The 24,507-nt window shown below is 40.0% G+C and overlaps 1 protein-coding gene across 2 annotated transcripts in view; it reads left to right on the top strand.

Moving 5' to 3' along the window:
• The window catches only part of TICRR (TOPBP1 interacting checkpoint and replication regulator), a 54,347-nt gene that overhangs the window by 25,702 nt on the left and 4,138 nt on the right, over nucleotides 1–24,507 (top strand). For both annotated transcript variants that reach the window (XM_005560473.4, XM_005560474.4), the window contains exons 9-19: nucleotides 319–419; nucleotides 1,032–1,125; nucleotides 1,223–1,302; nucleotides 1,473–1,712; nucleotides 2,856–2,952; nucleotides 7,087–7,144; nucleotides 9,140–9,286; nucleotides 16,704–16,794; nucleotides 18,934–18,992; nucleotides 20,803–20,937; nucleotides 22,452–22,609. In XM_005560473.4, coding sequence (XP_005560530.3) covers nucleotides 319–419; nucleotides 1,032–1,125; nucleotides 1,223–1,302; nucleotides 1,473–1,712; nucleotides 2,856–2,952; nucleotides 7,087–7,144; nucleotides 9,140–9,286; nucleotides 16,704–16,794; nucleotides 18,934–18,992; nucleotides 20,803–20,937; nucleotides 22,452–22,609 — 1,260 coding nt within the window. The remainder of the gene's footprint in view (nucleotides 1–318; nucleotides 420–1,031; nucleotides 1,126–1,222; nucleotides 1,303–1,472; nucleotides 1,713–2,855; nucleotides 2,953–7,086; nucleotides 7,145–9,139; nucleotides 9,287–16,703; nucleotides 16,795–18,933; nucleotides 18,993–20,802; nucleotides 20,938–22,451; nucleotides 22,610–24,507) is intronic.

Raw genomic sequence — 24,507 nt, forward strand, 5'->3', positions numbered from 1 at the left:
AGCTCCTCTAAAGCAAACAGGAGGATTTGTTTATAATACTTAGGTTTCTTAATCACTGCTTTGTGGAACATTTCTTTTAAGACACTTTATTTAGGGCAGGCCTGTTTTATCCATGCCCACTAGCTCTCAAAAGAACTTTTTTACCATGTTCTTTTTAAAGATAGAAGAAGATTCATGTCACTTTTTCATTCAAATGAAAGAATAGAGAAGTTTATAAGGGAATGTATTTCCCTTCTTAGGGCTTTAGTCAACTGTGAAAGAAATTAGAAATAATGACAAGTAACACTATTCTCCTATGTAATAATTTTGTATTTTTAGACGAACTGCCTGAATCAAGTAAAAAGTCATCTCTTAAAAACTAGCAAAAGTCTTCGACAGAATCTAGGAAAAAAACTGGATAAGGAAGACAAAGTTAGAGAGTAAGTAACTACCGTTTTTTAAAAATCATCTCTCCAAAACAAAGCTGTGAGATTAGCTTGTATCAGTTTAAAATAGATTGTTTGTGACACGGTGGCTCATACCTGTAATCCTAGCACCTTGGGAAGCCAAAGCAGGAGGATTGCTTGAAGCCAGGAATTTGAGGCCATCCTGGGCAATATAGTGAGACCATGTCTCTACCAAAAAAATTTTTTTAATTAGGTGAGCATGGTGGTGTATACCTGTAGCCCTAGCTACTTGGGAGGCTAAAGCTGGAGGATTGTTTGAGCCCAGGAATTCAAGACTACTGTGAGCTATGATCCCAGTACTGCACTCTAGCCTGGGCAACAGAGCAAGACCCTGTTGCAGAAAAAAAGAAAAAAAAAAGATTACCAATTGCATGAAGATGCTTTTGTAGCCAATTCTTTTTGATGTTATAATATGCAGCTTGAATCACCTATTTATCTAATAACTTTATCAGTTTTTAGAAAAGGCACTGGCTTTTCTCCTTTTTGATTGTTGTTTCTTATATAAATAGATCTATGCTTAAGGAAGGAGCTTTTCGTTTAGTGACATCCAAAGTAGATATGACCAAGTTTTTTTTTTCTCTCAAGGTGCCAGCTTCAGGTATTTCTTCGTTTGGAGATGTCTCTGCAATGCCCTTCAATAAATGAAAGTACAGATGATATGGAACAAGTAGTGGAGGAGGCAAGTATATAGCTTCGTGCCATTAAAATAAGCCCTAGATGCTTTGAGCTTCCCTGCAGAGGGCATCTATCTAGTAATGTTCTAAAATCTCCTTCAGGTGACAGATTTGCTGCGCATGGTATGTTTAACTGAGGATTCAGCGTACCTAGCTGAGTTTCTGGAGGAAATTTTGAGATTGTAAGTTTGATGATTACTAACTTAACTTTAAAATTGTTTTGTCAATACCTACATATGGTGTTGTCTCTGAATTTTGGAGTTGTAAGGACTACTTCTTAGGCTGGGTGAGGGAGGGAATAGAGAGGGTAAGATGGTAACTCTGTTCCATATTCAATCAATCTATTCCACAGGTATATTGACTCTATCCCAAAGACACTTGGAAATCTTTACAACAGCCTAGGGTTTGTGATTCCTCAGAAGCTGGCTGGTGTCCTTCCTACAGATTTTTTCAGTGATGACTCCATGACACAAGAGAACAAATCACCACTTCTTTCTGTGCCTTTTTTGTCAAGTGCTCATAGATCAGTGTCAGGCAGCCCTGAATCTGATGAACTGGAGGAACTTCGTACCAGATCAGCCAAGAAAAGAAGGTAAGAGCTCAAAGAATCAAAGGAATTATTTGCACTGTTATAGTTCTGATAAAAGATGTGTTTAAACCACAGTCCAGTCATATTTGTCCATATAATTTGTTGAACTAATAGCTGCCCTTATGTCTGACCAACTATATAGAAGCCAACTATTAGAGCTCCTAATAGGAGCATCTGACAATCTTTATATTATCTAGGAAATATATAGTCATGTTTTGCTTGTTTTTTGTTTGTTTGTTTATTTGTTTGTTTGTTTTTTTGAGACAGAGTCTCGCTCTGTCGCCCAGGCTGGAGTGCAGTGGTGTGATCTCGGCTCACTGCAAGCTCCGCCTCCCGGGTTCACGCCTTTCTCCCGCCTCAGCCTCCCAAGTAGCTGAGACTACAGGCGCCCGCCACCACGCCCGGCTAGTTTTTTGTATTTTTAGTAGAGACGGGGTTTCACCATGTTAGCCAGGATAGTCTCGATCTCCTGACCTCGTGATCCACCCGCCTCGGCCTCCCAAAGTGCTGGGATTACAGGCTTGAGCCACCGCGCCCGGCCAATAGTTATGTTTTGCTTAACAACAGGGATACATCCTGATAAATGCGTTGTTAGGCAATTTTTGTTGTACTAACATCAGAGTGTGCCTACCAAAACCTAGATAGTATATGTTTTTTCGAATGGAAAAGCTAATGTTCCAGCATTGTTACTGAAGAGCAGTCATTTCCCCTACTTGATCTGTAATGCCAATATCAAGTGTCATATATTAGGTTTCTGAATAGGCTCCATTATAACCTATGGGACCTTTGTCATATATGCAGTTCGTCATTGAAGGAAACATTGCGTGACTGTATAGTGTTTATTTCGTATTTCACAAAGCCTTCTTTACTGTCCACAGGAGGTCTCCAGGAACTAGGCCTTTTATGAAATAAGCTTAGAGTTTTAGCTTTTAAAATTTTCCTTGATGCTTTTCATTGTTCATAACTAGTTGAATTTGTTACTTTTGAAAATTCTGGGGTGACTTGTTTTATTATAAATCCAGAACAACCTTAAGATAACTGGCTTTTATTTAAACCATATTTTATTTCACTTAGACTCTAGTTCCATTTGAATTTAACTATATATAACCTCTATCTAGATGTATTGACTATTTCTATTTTTAAAAGGAAAAATGCATTAATAAGACATAAAAGCATTGCTGAGGTTTCACAGAATCTTCGACAAATTGAAATTCCTAAAGTGTCAAAGAGAACTACGAAAAAGGTAAGTAATCCTTCCAGTTTGAGATGACACAGTAAATAAGAATAAAAAGGCAGTGTCCCTACTTTTAGGAAAATGAACTTTGGAGGATACAGAAATAATATTAAATATTTTTATGAATGTGTATAAAACTATAATCCAAGGAATAGGAAAATATAAACTTGTTAAGAGATTAACAGTTTTACTGAAGAGTGTGATATTTAGAGGTAATGTGAGGAAAAACGGTGAGTAAAAGTTAGGAATGAATTAATTCAAAATCTTTAATGTAGATAAGAAAACTCATAAAACAATAACTAAAATAAGCAAAGCGGTCGCTGGAAGAGAATATATAATCGTAATAGGACTTCAGTTGCATACCAGAAGGTGCTTTTCCATATGTTGTGTTTTACTTCAATAACAAATTTAGGCCAGGCACAGAGGCTCACACCTATAATCCCAGCACTTTGGGAGTCAGAGGAGGGAGGATACTTTGACACCAAGAATTTGAGACCAGCCTGGACAACATAGCGAGAACTTGTCTCTACAAAAAATAAAATTAAAAAAAAAATTAGCCAGGCATGGTGGCACATGCCTATAGGCCCAGCTATTCAGGAGTCTAAGGCGGGGAGATCACTTGAGCCCAGGAGGTCAAGGCTGCAATGAGCTATGATCGTGCCACTGCACTGCAGCCTGGGTGACAGAGCAAGACTTCATGTCTTTTAAGTGAATGAATGAATGAATGAATGAATAATACGTTTTTTGAAAAAAAAGATGATGACGGTCATGGAGCCGGGAGGTAGAGTAGTCCCCCCTTATCTGCAGAAGATATGTTCCAAGACCCCCAGTGGAAGCCTGAAACCACAGGTAGTACTGAACCCTATATATAGTACTGTTTTTTCCTATGCATGCATAAGTTCAATTTACAAATTAGGCACAGTAAGAGATTAACAACAACAATAATAAAATAGAATAATTATAGCAATATAATATAATAAAAGTTATGTGAATGTGGTCTCCTTCTCAAAATATCTTAATTGTACTATATTCACCCATTTTGGGGCCATGGTTGACTATGGGAAACTGAAACCGTGGAAAGTGAAATCACAGATAACAGGGTACTATTGTTGTTTTTTTTCGTGGCAGTTGATATAAGGACTTGAGGTTTTTATTGGTTGAAAAAAAAATAAACCTAGCTGGAATTTGTTTACTGAGTAGAATTAATGTCTTGCTAAGGAAAAAAGGGACTAAAAATACAATGAAACTTTTCAACTGCACGAACTATCTGAGAAGAGTTAAAATTTAATGAGAACTATCTTTAGAAGCATTAATTATTATAATAGTGGTTTGTTGTGTTTCTAGATATTTGTAGCTATCCTTTGGAATTGGAGGTGGGATTTCTTTTAACGGGTTAATGGTGTTCATTTTCTTATACTTTAACTGTGAATAAAATGCAAATCTTACATATCTCACAATCCTCATTGAAGATTGGAAAATTCAAAACTGAATGGCCAAAAGTTGCCAGGCCTTTATTCTCACTAGATTTCATAATGATTTGCAGATCTTTCTAGCACACTTTGAAACTTTTGTTTTAGATTACACAAGATAGTTTTCTTCTCTAAGATCAGAATTACGACTGGGCACAGTGGTTCGTGCCTATAATCCCAGAACTTTGGGAGGCCAACGCAGGAGGAATCACTTGAGCCCAGGAGTTGGAGACCAGCCTAGGCAACATAGTGAGACCTTGCCTCCACAAAAAATTTAAAAATTAGGTATGGTGGCGCACTCCTGTAGTCCCAGCCACTCGGGAGGCTGAGGTTGGAGGATCGCTTGAGCCTGGGAGTTTGAAGCTGCAGTGAGCTATGATCAAGCCACTGCACTCCAGCCTGGGTTACAGAGAGAGACTCTGTCAAAAAAAAAAAATTTTGAGGTCAGGATTTGATTGTAGTTAGTAACGTTTTTTTATGTCAAAGTTGGTACCATAGATAAGTGACAGTTGTTGAACTGAAAGGACCAGATATTACATTTTTAAAAGAATAAATCTCAGTTCTCCGAACGATCAATATACTTAACTCGGGAAGCAGTGAACTTACAACTCAAGTGTAGATATGTAGTATTAATTACATTAATGTATATTAATTTCTTTTATGCATCTTAACTCCAGAAGAGCACAATGATTTAAAAAAAAGAAGTTTGATCCTGCCCTAATACCTCCAGGACATACTCTCCTAGTTTTTCATTCAATTACATGGATTAACAAAGGTTGACAAACTTTCTCTGTAAAGGGCCAGATAGTAGATGTTTTAGCCTTTGCAGGCCATACGTCTCTGCAACATCTATTCAGTTCTCCTGCTCTAGTGGGAAAGCAGCCACAGGCATTATGGAAAGAAACGAGCATGACTGTGTTTCAGTAAAAACTTTATTTTCAAAAATAAGAGGTGGTTCAGATTTGGTCTATACACTGTAGTTTACTAACCCCTGGATAGGAAATTGGATGTATGACTGTTTTTTTTTTGTTTTTTGTTTTTTGTTTTTGAGACGGAGTCTTGCTCTGTCACCCAGGCTGGAGTGCAGTGGCCGGATCTCAGCTCACTGCAAGCTCCGCCTCCCGGGTTTACGCCATTCTCCTGCCTCAGCCTCCCGAGTAGCTGGGACTACAGGCGCCCGCCACCTCGCCCGGCTAGTTTTTTTTTTGTATTTTTCAGTAGAGACGGGGTTTCACCGTGTTAGCCGGGATCGTCTCTCGATCTCCTGACCTCGTGATCCGCCCGTCTCGGCCTCCCATCTCTCTCTGTCGCCCAGGCTGGAGTGCAGTGGCACAATCTCAGCTCACTGCAAGCTCCACCTCCCAGGTTTATGCCATTCTCCTGCCTCAGCCTCCCGAGTAGCTGGGACTACAGGCGTGCGCCACCATGCCCGGCTAATTTTTTGTATTTTTTAGTAGAGATGAAGTTTCACCGTGTTAGCCAGGATGGTCTCGATCTCCTGACCTCGTGATCCACCCACCTCGACCTCCCAAAGTGCTGGGATTACAGGCATGAGCCACTGTGCCCGGCCGGATGTATGACATGTTTTTACAATTACAGTTTATCTCTTTAAAAGAGTTATTAATCAATATAAATAAGAATGATCACATCTCATTTCTTATCAGCAAGACCTCGGTTATATCACTGAGACCATTTTTTAAGTTTCTGCCCATATGTGGTGGCTTCTTCAATTATTACGATGAATTGAAAAAACAAAAAATCTTTAAAAAAAAAAAACAATTTCCTTGTTTCGATGCATCTGAGGTTTAGACTCTTGAATCTTCTACTGTAATAGCAGGTAAATAGCAGTCTGATAAAGAAATGTTTCTGAGAGTATAGCCACCCTCTAATTAATGTATATGGCTTTTCCTTTCTTAGGTAAAAAGGTATACAAGATTATCATTAAAACATATAAAGTTAAAAGTTAGGGTGTTCCTTCTCCATCCATTCATCAGAAGTAATCACTGATGATAGTTTGTTGTGTATATTTCCAGGCCCTTTTCTATATGTACCAATAACACCAAAGATTTCTGCAGATCCATTATAGACATACATATAAATGATATAACTTAGAATACTTAATATTTTCCGTTTTCTTCCCTATCACAGATCTCTATGTTAGTACAGGTTGAGTATCTCTTACCCAAAATGCTTAGGAGCAGAAATGTTTCCAATCTCAGATATTTTTGGATTTTGGAACAATTGCATTACATGTACTTACTGGTTAGCATCCCACATCCAGAAGTCCAAAATGCTCCAATGAGTGTTTCCTTTGAGTGTCGTGTTGGCACTCAGGAAGTTTTGGATTTTGGAGCATATTGGATTTTCAGATTAGGGATGCTCAACCATATATAGAGAGGTCTTCCTTCCTTATTCCTGTAATGTCCGCATTGGATGGGTGTGTAATTTATTTAACTGTTTCATTTTTTGTGGGCATGTATAGTGTTTTTTATTTTATATTATTACTATATAGTGCAGCAGTGTTTTTGGAACATTTCTGTGGTACATTTTATTATTTCTACTATGGATTCCTATAAATGAATTGCAAGAGTCAAAGGGTTCATGTGAAATCTTTATTCTTTTATTTCAATGAATGCCTATTTAAATTTTCTTTCTGGATTTTCTCATGTTTCAGGAGAACTCTCACCCTGCTCCCCAGCAGCCTTCCCAGCCAGTGAAAGATACAGTGCAAGGTATACTGTTTTCTCAGTGTATATATTTATTCACTAGAATGACAACTTTATTTTTATTGTATGTATTTAAGCAGCTGCTTACAAGTGTAAATTAAGGCTTTGTATGATTGTTGGCTAATAAAGTATGTCCAAATACCATGGACATGGTCCCCTAGGAATAGTCTTAAAATACTGTATTTTGCAAAATAACTGGTCTGAAATCTTTAAAAAAAAAAAAAAAAAAAAAAAAAATTATCATGAAAGCCGGAAGAAAGGAAAAAGAAAAGAGGCAGTGAAACTGTTTTAGATGAATGGAGTTTAAGCATGACAGCTAAATGCATTCCATGATCCCTGCTTGGCTCTTAAATTTAGGGGAAAAAATACTAGAAAGGATATTATTGAGACAACTAGAGAAATCTGAAGAAGCGATGTATGCTAGATAATATTGTATCAATGTTAAAGATATTTTGAGTGTAATAATGTCATTGGGGTTATGGAAGAGAACATCCTTGTTTTTAGGAGATACATGCTGACCTTTAGGAAGTGAACAGTTGCGATGTTTGCAACTTACTCTCCAATGTTTAGGGGAATAATGTACATATAGAGAGAAGGAAGGAGAAAACAAATATTGTCAGTTGGTGAAGTTTATTGATGGGCATATGTTTAATTTTATTATTTGAAAATTTCTATAGATATTAAACTTTTCAAAACATTGGGAAAATAGAGAATAACAAACCAAATTTGGCTTTCAGGTCATAAATCAATTTCACCAACAGCCTAAGTTAGGTAACAGGAACTCTTATAATGGAGATAGGGAAACAATTTTTAAAACTTTGGTGTGTGTTATTGATGTCCTTAATAACCTTAATATGAACCTTTATGTCATTGATGGGTAAACACAAGGGTTGCTCCCAGTTTGTGGATGCTAGATTATTTGGTTTGGGTTTAAATGATTAATCTTGGAAGAATTCACCCTTGGTGAATTTTTGAACCACTTCCACCAGGCTATCTTAAGATTAAGGTATCGTCTGGCTAGATTTGCCAAGTACTTCATGACTTTTCAGCTATTTTTTCTAACTTTGAGTCTAGATGATCAGAACTTTCATGCTTTGGAGTCAAGAATAAAATTTAAAATGTCCCAGCAGCTTAGTAAAGTAGTCCAAAGAGGAAGAAAGAAATCTGTAGAACTGAAAAGAACAGTTCTCTGCTCAATGCTGAGCTGAATACACAGCAGCAAAAAGGTCCAAAATGAGAAGAATAATCATAACATGGGATATATTAAAAGGATCATGACCTCTGTTAGCCATCCTCTTACTTAAGAATTATGTCCATTTTACAATGAGTAAAGTTTCTAACTTACTAAGTGGTGTGGGCCTTCCTCATGTTCCTGAAGTTAGATTTAAATTGAATTCGTAATGGAATACTACAAACCACTGTATACCAACACTTTGGATAACCTAGATGAAATGGACAAACTCCTAGAAAGATACAAACTACTAAAAACAGACTCAAGAAGAAATAGAAAATCAGAGTAGATCTATAACACGTAAAAAGTTTGAATTAGTTATCAAAAAACTACTCACAAAGAAATGCCCAGGAGTAGAAGGTTTCACTGCTGAATTCTATCTAGCCTTTAAAAAAGAAATTAGCACTAGCATTTATTATGGTCAACTGATATTTAGGGTACCAAGACAATTTGATGGAGAATGAATAGTCTTTTGCACAAATGATGCTGAGACAACTGGATATCCACATGCAAAAGAATGACATTGTACCCCCTACCTCATGCAAAATAACGTATAAAATTTTTTTAAATTTGCAAAAGTAGATATTTTTAATGCATTATGGGAATATACTATTTAAGGAAACCTTATTAGCATATGTGACAATAGCAATCTGTAGAGTAGTTTCCTTAAGAAGCTTCTCTGTTTTGGTTATCTTTCTTTTCTCAGATATGGCATTAATTGATGATAATCTTTGGCTTTTTCTTTTTCTTTTTTTTTTTTATGCTTTCAGAAGTGACCAAAGTACGAAGAAATCTTTTCAACCAGGAATTGCGTTCCCCTTCAAAGAGATCACTAAAGCGGGGATTGCCTAGAAGCCATTCTGTGTCAGCTGTGGAAGGTCTAGAGGATAAACTTGACAACTTCAAGAAGAACAAAGGTACCACATTTCAGAATAGCTAGGAAAAAGGAAAAGGTTATTCTGTAAGATTGGTAGTAATGTATTGTCTTTCTTTCCTGATTTAGTAATTTGAGTCTTCTTCCCTCTTTTTTCTTTTAGTCTAGCTAAAGGTTTGTCAATTTTGTTAATCTATTTTTATTTATTTATTTTTTTTGAGACAGGGTCTTCCTCTATCACCCAGGTTGGAGTGCAGTGGCACAATCTCGGCTCACTGCAGCCTCCACCTCCCAGGCTCAAGTGATTCTCCCACCTCAGCCTCCTAAGTAGCTGGGACTACAGGTGTACACCACCACACCCAGCTAATTTTTTGTATTTTTTTGTAGAGATGGAGTCTCATCATGTTGCCCAGGCTAGTCTCAAACTCCAAGCTCAAATGATCTGCCCTCCTCGGCCTCCCACAGTTGCTGGGATTATAGGCATGAGCCACCACACCCAGTCAATTTTGTTAATCTTTTCAAAGAATTTACTTTGGTTTATTGATTCTTCTCTATTGGTTTTCTTTGTCTTTTTTTTTGAGACAGAATCTCTCTCACTCTGTCTCCTGGGCTGGAGTGCAGTGGCGTGATCTCGCCTTACTGCAACCTCTGCCTCCCAGGTTCAAGCGCTTCTCCTGCCTCAGCCTCTCCAGTAGCTGGGATTATAGGCATGCGCCACCACGCCCGGCTAATTTTTGTATTTTTAGTAGAGACAGGGTTTCACCATGTTGAGCAGGCTGGTCTCCAACTCCTGACCTCAAGTGATCTGCCCACCTCAGCCTCCCAAAGTGCTGAGACAGGTGTGAGCTACCACGTCTAGCCTCTGTTGGTTTTCTAATCTCAGTTTCATTTTTTTCCCCCTCTATTGGCTTTGGTTTTTGTTTGCTATTTTTCTACTTTTTTAAGGTGAAGTTTAAGCTATTGATTTGAGATCTTTTTTAATAAAGCACTGCTTTAGGCATATCCTATAAATTTTGATATGATTTGTTTTTGTTTTCATCATCTCAAGATATTTTCGAATTTCCCTTGTGATTTCTTCTTTGATCCATTGGTTATTTCGGAGTGCATTAATTTCCACATACATGTATTTCCTAAATTCTCTTCTCTATTCTAGTTTCATTCTATTGTTGTAAAACATACTTTGTATGATTTCAGTCTTTTGAAACTTGAGACTTATTTTATGGCTTAACATTTGGTCTACTCTAGAGAATGTTTAATGTGTGCTTGAGAAGAATATGAAAGATTCTGTAGATGTGTGTTTGGTCTAGTTGATTTATGGTATTATTCAAGTCTTCTGTTTCCTTGTTGAGCTTCTGTTTTATTGTTTATTCATTATTCAAAGTGGCATATTAAAGTCTCCAGCTATTACTGTTGAATTGTTTATTTCTCCCTTCAGTTCTGTCAATTTCTGCTTCTTGTATTTTGAGACTCTGTTCTTAGGTATATATGTTAATAATCATTATGTCTTCTTGATCAATTAAACTTCTTACCAGTAGGTAATGTACTTTGTCTTTTGTAACCTTTCTTAGCTTACGGTCTGTTTTGTCTGACAATAATACAGCTCCCCACTCACCAGCTTTTGCATAGGATATCTTTCATTGTCCTTTTACTTTCAACCTTAGTGTCTTTGTATCTAAATTAAATATCTTATAGACCTCATAGAGTTGGATCATGTTTTTTTAATCCATTCCGCCTATCTCTGCTTTTCAATTGCAGTGCTTAATCCACTTCTATGAATGTAATTACTAATAAGGAACAACTGTCATTTTCTGTGTTTTATGCCTTTTTGTTTCTCAATTCCTCAATTCCTGTTTTTTGTATTTAGCTGATTTTTTGTAGTGTACTAGTTTAATTCTCTTCTTTCTTTTTCTGTATATTTTTAAGTTGTTTTCTCAGTGGTTACCTTGGAGATCACAATTAGCATCTTAAGCTTAAATGAACCTGGCTTTATGAATAAAGCCAACCTCTTTTCAATAATATACACTCTGCTACTATATATTTCTGTCTCTCCTTCTTTATATTGTTGTAGACTGCATCTTTATACATTGTGTACCTGTTAATACAGACTTAAATTATATAAGATTAAAAAAAAAACCCAAAATTACCATAATGCTGGCTTTTATATTTATCTATGTAGTTACCTTTACCATTGCTTTTTATTTCTTCTTGTGGCTTTGAGTTATTGTCTAGTACCTTTCATTTTAGTTTTTCTTATAGGGTAAGTCTACTGATTATGAACTCCCTCAGCTTTTATCTGTTTGGAAATGTCTTACTTTCGACTTTATTCCTGAAGGACGTAGAATTTTTGGTTGACAGTTTTTTTTTTCCCCCTTCAGAACTTCAAATGTGACATCCACTGCCTTCTGGTCTCCCAAATTTCTCATGAGAAATCAACTATTAATCTTATTAAGCTGCTTCTCTATTGCTGCTTTCCAGATTCTCTCTTTGTCCTTGGGTTTCAACACTTCAACTACAATGTGTCTCAGTGTGAATCTCTTTGAGTTTATTCTGCTTGGAGTTCATGGAACTTCTTGGATGTATATGTTCATGTCTTTCATCAGATTTTGGAAGCTTTTAACCATTATTTCTTCAAAAAATTTTCTGCTGCTTTTGGTCTCATTTCCTCGTTGGACTCACATGATGTATGTGTTGGTACACTTGACAGTGTCCTACAGGTCCCTCAGACTTTGTTCTTTTTTTTTAATTGTTTTTTCTTTCTGCTTAGGCTGGATAATTTCAATTACCTTATCTTCAAGTTCACTGATTCTTCTGCCAGCTCAAATCTGTGGTTGACCCATCTAGTTAATTTTTTCATTTCAGCTCCAGAACTTCTACTGGATTCTTTTTTATCATTTCTATTGCTTTATTGATATTCTCATTTTGTTCATACATTATTTTCCTGATTTCCATTAGTTTCTTAATATATGGTTTAAGTGAGCTCGTTGTATGTATTTAGAGAGGTTGATTTAACATCCTTGATTAGTAATTCCAATGTCTTGGCTTCCTTAGTGACGGTTTCTGCCAAATTCTCTTTTCTGGTAAATAGGCCATACTTTCCTGCTTCTTTGTATACTTTGTAATTTTTTGTTGAGGACTAGTTATTAGGGATATTATAATGTGGTAACTGCGTGGAGGTCAGATTCTGTCACCCCTCAGGGATTCCTATTCTTTGCTTATTAAGGACTTCAGCTATTCATTTGTGCCTTCTCCGAACTATTTGTGTAAAGTATGTATACCTTGTTACGTGTGGTCACTGAAGTTTCTGTCTTTTATCTCTGTGGTCAGCCAATGACCTAAGAAGGATTTCCTTAAATGTCTGATTCAAGAAAGGAGTGGGGGGAAGGTGTGTCTGTCCCTTAATCTTCTGATAATTGGGAGAAACCCACTGTAGCCTAAGACAGCTAAAACCAAGGCAGTGTGTGCACTGCTCCTACAGGAATCTGCCTGATTGACCAAAGCATGTAACCCCCAATTTTTGGAGGACCAGGTCCTCACTGTCTGCCCTAGCACCAACCAGCTGCTCCTGGAATGTGGGCTGCTATCCCAATAGCTACAGCAGGGCTGAGTTCACGCACATGCACATCATTCCCTTCCTAAAGATCAGCAGCCTCTCCCATCATAAAGCACTTCCCAGATTATTAACAAGTATTCAATCAAGTTCAGAGGTTCCAAAATAGTGAATTCTGATCTTTTTTTCTAGTTTACTAGTTATTTTGGTTGAGGGACTGACTCCTAGAGCTTTCTTCTCCATCAACCTCACTCCCCCTGGAGATTACAATTATGATATTAACTTATAACAGCCTAGTTCTCATTGATACCAATTTAACTTTGATAGTTTATAAAAACTTTGCTATTGTGTAGTTCTGACTATCCCTTCTTAGTTCTATATTGTCATGCAAATTACATCTATACATTGGATGCCCATCAACACTGATTTATAATCATTACTCTGTCTTTTAAATAACAGGTGGGAACGGTTACAAATAAAAAACACTTTTATAATGTTTTTCTTGTATAGTTACCTTTACCAGTGCTGTTTAACTCTTTATGTGGATTTGAGTTACCCTAGTGCCCTTTCCTTTCAGCCCATAGGACTACTTTTAGTATTATTTATAGGGTAGGTCTGCTGATGACAAATTCTGTTTTATGTTGTTTCAATCTGAGAATGTGCTGATTTCTTCTTCATTTTTGAAGAATACTTTTATTGGGTATAGGATTCCTGGTTGACAGTCTTTTTTCTCTCAGTACTTTGAGTATGTCATCACACTGCCTTTTGTCCTTTGTTTCTGACGAGAAAGCAGCTGCTAATCTCATCAAGGATCTATACACAATGAATAGCTGCTCTCTGACTCCTTTCAAGATCTTCTCTTTTTCACTTTTGATAGTTTGATTATGATTTGTCTGGGTTTGGGTCTCTTTCACTTTATTCTACTTGTATTGAGTTTCTTAGATGTGTAGTGTCTTTCATCAGATTTGGGTCATTTTTAGTGAATATTTATTCAAATATTCTTTCTACCTCTTCCTTTCTATCCTTTCCTTCTGGACTTCTGGTATGTGTGTGTTGTTGCGCTTGATGATGTCACAAGTGTCTGAAGCTCTGTTCATTTTTCTTCATTCTTTTGTCTTTATTTTCCTTAGACTGGATTATCTCAATTAACCTGTCTTCAAATTTGTTGACTCTTTCTTCTGCCACCTCAAATCTACTTTTCATTTTTGTTATACTTTTTAACTCTAGAATTTCTATTTGCTTTTTTTTTTTTTTTTTTTTAACGATTTCCGTCTGTTGATATTCTGTTTGGCAAGTCATTGGACTCATGTTTTAGATCTTTAGATATGATTTTCTTTAGTTATTTGAACATATTTAAAACAGCTGATTTAAAGTCTTGTTCTAATAAGTTCAATGTCTGGACTTTTCTCAGGGACAGATTCTATTGCTGATTTTTTTTTTTCCCTGTGAATGGGCCATACTTTTGTGTTTTGTTTCTTTGCATGACTCATAATTTTGTTGACAACTGGATTTGTTTTATATTATTTTATTTTATTTTATTTATTTATTTATTTTTTGAGATGGAGTCTTGCTCTGTCACTCAGGCTGGAGTGCAGTGGTATAATCTCGGCTCACTGTAGCCTCAACCTCCCTGGCTTCCTGGCTTAAGCAATCCTCCCACCCCCTTGGCCTTCCAAGTAGCTAGCTGGACTAAGGCATACACCACCACTCTTGGCTAATTTTTGTATTTTTTTGTAAAGATGTAGGTTTCACCATGTTGGCCAGGCTTGTCTTGAACTCCTGAACTCAAGCAATCCGCCTGCCTCAGCCTCCCAAAGTTCTGGGATTACAGGCATGAGCCACTGCACCCAGCATGGGATAAACAATATAATGAGGCAGCTCTAACAATCAGACCCACCCCACCCCTGCCAGGATTTGTTGTTGTTTTTGCTTAGTGACTTTTCTGAACTATTTGTTTAAATTTTGTATTCTTTGTCATGTGTGGCCACTAAAGCCTCTGCTCAGTTGTCTTAGTGGTCAGCTAATGATTGGACAGAGATTTCCTTAAATGCCTGGAACCCATAAGTTTCACAGCCCCTGCTGAGGGGCTCTTTGTGTGTTGGGTCATGCCTTCAACACTCAGCCAGGCAGTTTAGAATTCCACTTCACTTTCTGTTTTGCCAGAGCCTCAAGGTTAGCCATAGGTGGCAGCTTACAGGCTTCTCAAGTCTATCCTTGGCACATGCACAGTGCTACACATGTGTGTGGACTTTTGGATGCCTAAGAATGTTGTCAGAGGTTTGCAAAGTCGCCTGTGATGTCTCATTCCCCAATTTTCCCAGTTAAACTTTTGGCCAGCTTGTTATTGCACCAAATGTTACCACCACCCCAGGCAGCTGTGACATTTAACAGTTGCTGCTGATTGTTTTCAGTAAATGCTGTCAGGGAAAAAGGTGGTTGACCTGTTCTGATTCAGGTCAAATCAAGACAAGCCTCGATTTGAGTAGGATTCTACAGGGAACTGCCTGACAGGTTAATGGATGACAGTTATCTGATAATGGAATTTTGGAGGAGCTCCAGCCCCATTCTGCCCTGTCCAGAGGCTGCTGGGCTGTTGGTTTTCACTGTGATTATGGGCAGTTGATTTTTAAAGCTAGGGGGAAGGGGTGGGGACTAAGGCAAGTTAAAGCTTCCTGAGATTCAACCATTTTTCTTGAACAAATACACCCTAGATTGTTGCAAACCTTTAGTTAATGTTCAGAGTTCTGGAAAAGTTGATTTTTGACCATTTTTCCCAGTGATCTCTGTTCCTTTATGGAGGAGAGTGTTCAGAGGTCCTTACCTCACCATTCTTACTGGCATCACTCTTCTTTACAAGTCATTTTAAGCTCACTTTAAAATCAGTCCTCTCATAAGTAGCTTGGCTGCCTACTCTGCTGAGAAATTTTGTGCCACCTAGGTTTATCTTAATAATTAACATTTATGTGGCATATCAGCATTTTCACATATTTCATTTAATCATAAATACTAGAACCACCAATTAGGTGTTAGTCTTAACAAGTGAGCAGTTTTCATTTTTTCAGAATTGCTTATGAGATAAAATTTTATATTTATATTGTCCTTTTTTTTTTTGAGATGGAGTCTTCCTCTGTCGCCCAGGCTGGAGTGCAGTGGCATGATCTTGGCACACTACAACCTCTGCCTCCTGGATTCAAGTGATTCTCCTGCCTCAACCTCCCAAGTAACTGGGCTTATAGGCACATGCCACCTCGCCTAGTTAATTTTTGTATGTTTAGTAGAGACAGGCTTTCACCATGTTGGCCAGGCTGGTCTTGAACTCCTGACCTCAAGTGATCCGCCCTTGTTAGTCTCCCAAAGTGCTGAGGTTACAGGCATGAGCCATTGTGCCCAGCCTATATTTAGATTGTCTTATGTCTTTTTTTTTGGAGATGGAGTCCAGCTCTATCACCCAGGCTGGAGTGCAGTGGCGTGATCTCGGCTCACTGCAAGTTCCACCTCCTGGGTTCACGCCATTCTCCTGCCTCAGCCTCCCCAGCAGCTGGGACTACAGGTGCCTGCCACCACGTCCGGCTAATATTTTTGTATTTTTAGTAGAGATGGGGTTTCACCGTGTTAGCCAGGATGGTCTCGATCTCCTGACCTCATGATCCACCTGCCTCGGCCTCCCAAAGTGCTGGGATTACAGGTGTGAGCCACCACGCCCAGCCCTTATGTCATTTTTTAATCTCTAATAGTGCTGACAAACTTCTATCATGTTGAGTCCTGTAACCACAGAACTTAGCCCAAAGACCATTAAGATCCTCTCCAGCTAGGTAATAAGCCATACAGAAGTTCAAACTGCTCCCTTGGCCTTACTGCTGCTTCTTGATGAGGTTAAATGAAATTTATGATTTAAGCTGTTTTTACATTTTAGGTTATCACAAACTGCTGACTAAGAGTGTGGCCGAGACTCCAGTGCATAAGCAGATCTCCAAAAGGCTGTTGCATAGACAAATCAAGGGCAGGTGAGTGACATCCCCATCCAGGCTTCTTCATACACCCACACCACCTCAAAGCGACCTTGTGGGCCACTACTTGGCTTCTCTTGACCTTCATGATTTAAATCTTAACTATGCTGCTTAAAACCAAAGAGCAGTCTATAAGCTCTCCATGGGAGCAGGAGAACCATATAAAATGTACACTTGTCTGGCCTCAATTATTTTGAGATTTATCCATGTTGCTGCATGCAATAGTTCATCCTGTTTTATTGCTGAGAAGTATTTCATGGAATAGATACTCCACGGTTTTTAAATCCATTCATCTGTGAACATGGGGAAGGTGCAAGTCTGGGATCCCAAATCGGCCTTTGCTGACAGAGGTGTAGGTGGGGCTGCAGTTTTTTCTGCAGCGATTGGTTGGAGTAGGGCAATTACTGTCTCAAAGTTTTCTGTCTTGCTTGGCTGACCCTTTCCTAGTTCTTTGGCTTGAGAGCGCTCCTTCCTTGGGGCATCTGTAGTCTGCTCCTGGTATACCTGAGTTGTCAGCTTCTCTGGCACCCAGTCTAGGGGTGTAGGCAGCAAACAGGGGTGTAGGCAGCAAACAGAAAACCCAGGGAGTTCACTGCCCTCCTCAGTCCCAAAGTCCCCAGCCAGGCTGCCTTCTTCTCTCTGCCTTTCAGAATTGTCTTCTGCTCATTGTATAGATAATGTCATGGGTTTTTAGCTTGATTTCAAGGATAATAGAAGCACACCTACTTCATTTTGTCAGGAACCCATCTTGACATTATTTGTATTTGGATTTTACACACTTGTGAAGTTTATAGGTTAAATTGCAAAAAGTGAAATTGGTGGGTCAGAGGCATATATGTTTTTAATTAAATTTTTTATAAAGTCCTTGACACATTGGCAGATATTAAGGCTCTTAAACAGAAACTTGAATGTTGGTGCTCATTACTGTGATAGTCTGATAGTTTAGTATAAGTTTTTAATACATTAATGGGGTTTATAGTTCTGATGTTGTAAAATTGCTTTCCAAAAAAAAAACAAAAGGGCCGGGCGCGGTGGCTCAAGCCTGTAATCCCAGCACTTTGGGAGGCCGAGACGGGCGGATCACGAGGTCAGGAGATCGAGACCATCCTGGCTAATATGGTGAAACCCCGTCTCTACTAAAAATACAAAAAACTAGCCGGGCGAGGTGGTGGGCGCCTGTAGTCCCAGCTACTCGGGAGGCTGAGGCAGGAGAATGGCGTAAACCCGGGAGGCGGAGCTTGCAGTGAGCTGAGATCCGGCCACTGCACTCCAGCCTGGGCGACAGAGCGAGACTCCGTCTCAAAAAAAAAAAAAAAAAAAAAAAAAAAAAGCAAAACAAAGCCACATTCTAACCATCTCACTCTTTTTGAGTCAGAGTCTCGCTCTGTCACTCAGGCTGGAGTGCAGTGGCACAATCCCAGCTCACTGCAACCTCTGCCTCCCGGGTTCAAGCGATTCACCTACCTCAGCCTCCAGAGTAGCTGGAACTACAGGTGTGAGCCACTGCACCCAGCTGATTTTCTTTTTTTTTCTTTTTTTTTTTTTTTTTTTTTGAGACTGAGTCTTGCTCTGTCACCAGGCTGGAGTGCAGTGGCACGATCCCGGCTCACTGCAACCTCTGCCTCCCAGGTTCAAGCGATTCTTCTGCCTCAGCCTCCCAAGTAGCTGGGACTACAGGTGCACGCCACCATGCCCAGCTAATTTTTGTATGTAGAGATGGGATTTCACCATGTTGGCCAGTCTGGTCTCAAACTCCTGACCTCAAGTGATCTGCCCGTTCAAGTGATTCTTCTGCCTCAGCCTCCCAAGTAGCTGGGACTACAGGTGCATACCACCACGCCCAGCTAATTTTTGTATGTAGAGATGGGGTTTCACCATGTTGGCCAGGCTGGTCTCGAACTCCTGACCTCAAGTGATCTGCCCATCTGAGCCTCCCAAGGTGCTGGGATTACAGGCGTGAGGCACCGTGGCCAGCCTCCTGCTTGGCAATAATCACGTATGAGAGCCCTTTTCCAGCACTGGTGTTATCAGACCCCTTGATCTTTGTGATCTTGTTAAGTGAGAAGCTGCCTCTCTCCTTAATAAGTGTTAATTACAAGTGGTAGGGAATAATCCTTGTGCATGTGGTTCCTCGAGGTCCTCTGATCCTGGTCCTGATATTGGTGTTGTTGAAGAGTCCCCTGATAAAGGAGATGGTAAGTGTTATCTCTTTTTGTTTTTAATGCAATCTACCCAGCTTCTATGAAAATCTTTTTGCATGTATTGTTACTTGGCATATCCTAAGATATTTTACAGAAATTGTGACGGCACTGAGTCCACAATGCAGCTCAGTAAATATTTATAAGTGAATGTTCTTTTACATAGAAGGTAGTGAGAGAATTCCTGGAAAAGAAATATTTTTTTTACACAATAGATATGAAATTCAGGATGAGGGCTAAACTGTGTTATACAAAGTACTATGACTTATTTTATTTTATTTTTTATTATTATTATTATTTTTTGAGACGGAGTCTCGCTCTGTCGCCCAGGCTGGAGTGCAGTGGTGTGATCTCGGCTTGCTGCAAGCTTTGCCTCCCAGGTTCATGCCATTCTCCTGCCTCAACCTCCAGAGTAGCTGGGACTACAGGCCCCCGCCACTGCGCCCGGCTAATTTTTTGTATTTTTAGTAGATATGGGGTTTCACCATGGTCTCGATCTCCTGACCTCGTGATCCACCCGCCTCAGCCTCCCAAAGTGCTGGGATTTCGGGCTTGAGCCACTGTGCCTGGTGACTTATTTTAAAAGTATATATAGCTTTTTTGGAGCTTTTCACTACATATTTTTGCAAGAAGGCAGGGAAATTCTTTACGGGGGAGTGTCTTTTCTGAGACATTATGTTTGCTGCTGCACCTTATATATCTGTGTATTCCATGCTCCCAACACACAGTGCCTGGCACATAGCAGGTGATCAGTAAGCACATGTTGAATGAGGGTGAGCAGCAGGTGTGGTGGTTCGTGCCTGTAATCCCAGCACTTTGGGAAGCCAGGTGGGGAGGATCACTGGCCAGGAGTTTGAGACCATCTTAGGCAACACAGCAAGATGCTGTCTCTATAAAAAATTTTTTAAAAATCAGCTGGGCGTGTTGGCATACTCCTGTGGTCCCAGCTCCTTGGGAGACTGCGGTGAGAGGATCTCTTGAGCCCAGGAGTTCAAGGCTGCAGTGAGCTATGATCATGCCTCTGCATTCCAGCCTAGAAACAGAGCAAGACTATGTCTCTAAAAAATAAAATAATAAAAATATACCTGATGAAGGAGGGGTTTTAAAAAAACTAACTTCTAAGTTGCTCAAATAATTCACATTTATTGTGGAAAAATCAGGAAATATAGAGAAGCCAAAAATTTTAAATCACTTGGTAATTCCACAACTCAGAAATACTCTAACATTTTAGCATATACTCTTACTGCTATTATTTCTATACAAATGCATGTAACATATACATATGAAACCTAACATAAATACTTGTTTTCGCCCTACACCATTCTTTTTTTTTTTTTTCCGATGAGACGGACTCTTGCTCTGTCACCCAGGCTGGAGTGCAGTGGCATGATCTCTGCTCACTGCAACCTCCACCTCCCAGGTTCAAGTGATTCTCCTGCCACAGCCTCCCAAGTAGCTGGGGTTACAGGTGCCCACCACCATACCTGGTTAATTTTTGTATTTTTAGTAGAGACAGGGTTTCACCATGTTGGTCAGGGTGGCTACACCATTCTTAAGGTGGAAGTAAATAAGACTTCTGAAGGTGATAGTCTAGTGGGTCAGTGTTTTTTTAATACCTTGTTGGGACCGTGTATCAAACCCCTCTTAGTTTTTTAAGAGACACTTCACAAGTCTCTTAAAGCTAATAGCTTGTTGAATTTCCATCTTATATGTGGTACTATGTAAATTTTGCCCGTTTTTGGACAACATGAGAAAATGTCAAGCTTGTAGTTCTCTTTGGTTACTTACTGTGATTCTGATTTTACAGAAATAAGTTTGAGACGAAGTCCTCGAATCAAGCAGTTGTCATTTAGCAGGACACATTCTGCCTCCTTCTATTCTGTATCTCAGCCGAAGTCTCGAAGTGTGCAAAGAGTCCACTCTTTCCAGCAAGATAAGTCAGGTAACATACGGGCCCCTCTGCCTTCACAAGTCCGTGCTGACTTGGTGGGAAGTGTTTTTGGGAAAAGAAGCGTGAAATTTGGCATTTTCTTTCTTGACGTTGGAGAAGTAGAATAGGTATGTCTAGTTGAGGTTCAGGGTGATGACTAGATGAACAGTCCATGACCTTTGTAATCAGTCATCCCTTGGACTCCTATAGCTGGTCGTCCATGCTATCGTTATAGGTAGTTCGTTTATTCAAAAGGAACCTACCCATAATTTCCCATATGGACAGATCCTACACATCAGTATCTTAAGTGAAAGGTGATATCTCTGTTTATGTTCTTCATTCTTCTATCCATGGTTAGCTTGCTAATAGATTTGTGTTTCTTATTTTATCTTTTTTTGAGACAAGGTCTCACTCTGTCACCCAGGCTGGAGTGCAGTGGCACGAACACAGCTCACTGTAGCCTCAACCGCCCAGGCTCAGGTGATCCTCCCACCTTAGCCTCCCAGGGAGCTGGGACTACAGCTGTGCACCACCACACCCAGCTAATTTTTTGTGTTTTTAGTAAAGACTGGGTTTTACCATGTTGCCCAGGCTGGTCTTGAACTGCTGGGGTCAAGTTATCCATTTGCCTCGGCCAACAAGATATGTATTTTTATATTTACATATTAAATTATTTCAGTTGTCTACATTTTCTAACATAGGAACTGGGGTTAATATGTAGTCTTACTAAAATTCAAAAAGGCAGCAGTTATTGCAGTTGCTGACATAATTAGGTGGGATTTTCCCCTGAGTTGCTCTCAAAAATTGTTGCCTTCTTTCTTTTATGAACTGACTGGGTTTTTCTTATGTTTTGTTTGTTTGTTTGTTTGTTGAGATGGAGTCTCACTCTGTCGCCCAGGCTGAAGTGCAGTGGCGCGATCTTGGCTCACTTCAAGCTCTGCCTCCCAGGTTCATGCCATTCACCTGCCTCAGCCTCCTGAGTAGCTGGGACTACAGGTGCCCATCACCACTCCCAGCTAATTTTTTTGTATTTTTAGTAGAGACAGGGTTTCACTGTGTTATCCAGGATGGTCTCAATCTCCTGACCTAGTGATCTGCCTGCCTTAGCCTCCCAAAGTGCTGGGATTACAGGCGTGAGCCACCGCACCTGGCCTTGTTTGTTTGTTTTTGAGATGGAGTTTCGCTCTTGTTGCCTAGGCTGGAGTGCAATGGCGCAATCTCGTCTCACTGCAACCTCCACCTCCTGGGTTCAAGCAGTTCTCCTGCCTCAGCCTCCTGAGTAGCTGGGATTACAGGCCCCTGCCACCATGCCCGGCTAATTTTTTGTATTTTTAGTAGACATGGGTTTCGCTATGTTGGCCAGGCTGGTCTCGAACTCCAGACCAGACCTCAGGCCATCCACCTGCCTCAGCCTCCCAAAGTGCTAGGATTACAGGCATGAGCCACCGCGTCTAGCTGGCTGTTTTAATAGTATTGGAAGAACAGGAATTGAGAAAGAATTAAATGTTGCTGTTTTTGACTTGCAGACCAAAGAGAAAATTCTCCAGTCCAAAGTATTCGGTCTCCCAAGAGTCTTCTTTTTGGGGCAATGTCTGAGATGATCAGCCCCTCAGAAAAGGGTTCAGCTCGAATGAAAAAGCGTTCAAGAAATACTTTGGATTCGGAGGTACCTGCAGCTTACCAGGTATAATGTTTCTGTAACGTTTGAAATAATATAATCTCCTGGAACACAGAGACATGGCCAAGGAATTCAGAATCCATTAGGGAAAAGAAAGCGGGTGATCTCTAGATAATACTACAGATTGGAGGTGATTGGGTGGAGCCACATGAATGATTATTAGATATGTGGGAACTTCAAGCAGCAGGTTTGACTGAAGCCATGGTGGGGACGGTGGAGGAGGAGATAGAGAGGATCTCGTCTATTCTCTTGGCTTTGTCTACTATTTATATTATATACTACACAGATATCTTTCTGGAGTGTGTGACACTCATCTTTTCCATTTGATTGCCCACTCCATCCAGTCACCAACATTAGAAACCTGGAGTCATCCTTTTCCCTCTCCCCAGGCATAGCCAATCAGTCGAGTCCTGCCCATTTTATTTACAAACTGACTCTTTTTTTTTTTTTTTTGAGATAGAGTCTCTTTTGCACGGGCTGGAATGCAGTGGCATGATCTCGGCTCACTGCAACCTCTGCCTCCCAGTTCAAGCGATTTTCCTGCCTCAGCCTCCTAAGTAGCTGGGATTACAGGCGCCCACCACAACGCCCAGCTAATTTTTGTACTTTTAGTAGAGACGGGGTTTCACCATGTTGGCCAGGCTGGTCTTGAACTCCTGACCTCAAGTGATCCACCCACCTCGGCCTCCCAAAGTGCTGGGATTACAGGCGTGAGCCACCACGCCCAGCCTACAAACTGACTCTTGTACCCACCCCCTCTTCTCCCTGCCTGCAATTCCTACCCTAATTCAGGTCTTCCTGGAACACTTCAACAGGCTTTTCCCTCTCAAAGGGAAATCCTCCACCCAGAGGTCAGAGTGATCTTTCTGAAACTTTCCTCTCAGTTTGCTTAAAATGTTCGCTTTGCCTAAAGCTCTATAGACTCCCCATCCGCTAAAGCAAGGTTTTAAGTTTTCCTAAATGGAACTCTTGGGTTCAAAAATAATCACCTTTGTTTGGAAACTCAATAAATTGCTTGGAGGTTGGGAAAGACATAGAGCTCTGGAGAAGGGTTTGAAAACCACAGATCTACACAACCAAGATCAGTCTCCTCCGCCAGGCAGACAGGGTCTTCCGTGGTCTGTTCCCTCTGGCCTCACCCCTTCCCGCTCCACCTTCCCAGCAACATCAGGCTGGGTGCCAGTCCACACAGCCGCTGCTTTTCACTTCCAGGCCTTCACTGGTATTGTTTTCTATGCCTAAAGGCCCCCACCACCCCACCCACTTCTCCTGTGTTTGCCTTCCCCTGCTGACACACATGCTTGAAGATCTGATCCAGGCCAGGTTAGGCAGCCCTTCTTTGTGCTCTATGATGCGCCTTGCATGTCTCTGTCACTGCGCCAGCCACATTGTATTTTCACCTGTGTATGCCCCACTGAACAGGAAATGCCAACTAGATTGGGAGTCTCCTGACAGGATGAAGAAAGGTTGTAGGAAAGATAAGCATTGATCTCCTTACCTGTTGGAGCTTTTCACTACATATTTTTGCAAGAAGGCAGGGAAATTTTTTACTGGGGAGTGTCTTTTCTGAGACATTATCTTTGCTGCTGCACCTTATATATCTGTGTATTCCATGCCCCCAACACACAGTGCCTGGCACATAGCAGGTGATCAGTAAGCACATGTTGAATGAGGGTGAGTATCAGATGAGGTGGCTTCTAGAGGCTGCTTAAGGCAAAGATCAGAAATAGCTGCCTCATCTGAAAAGAAGGAAGAGCTAGAGAGTAGCTGCAGTGGTAGAATGATTCCATTAGAGGCAAAAAGCATGGTTTAGCAATATGTAGATTATTAAAATTGTTCTTAGGACAAACTAAACTTGGATAGTGTTTGGTCCTAGAAAAAGTGGACAAGTAAAATCTGAGTCA

The sequence above is a fragment of the Macaca fascicularis genome, chromosome 7 (assembly GCF_037993035.2).
Source record: "Macaca fascicularis isolate 582-1 chromosome 7, T2T-MFA8v1.1".
Taxonomy (NCBI): domain Eukaryota; kingdom Metazoa; phylum Chordata; class Mammalia; order Primates; family Cercopithecidae; genus Macaca; species Macaca fascicularis.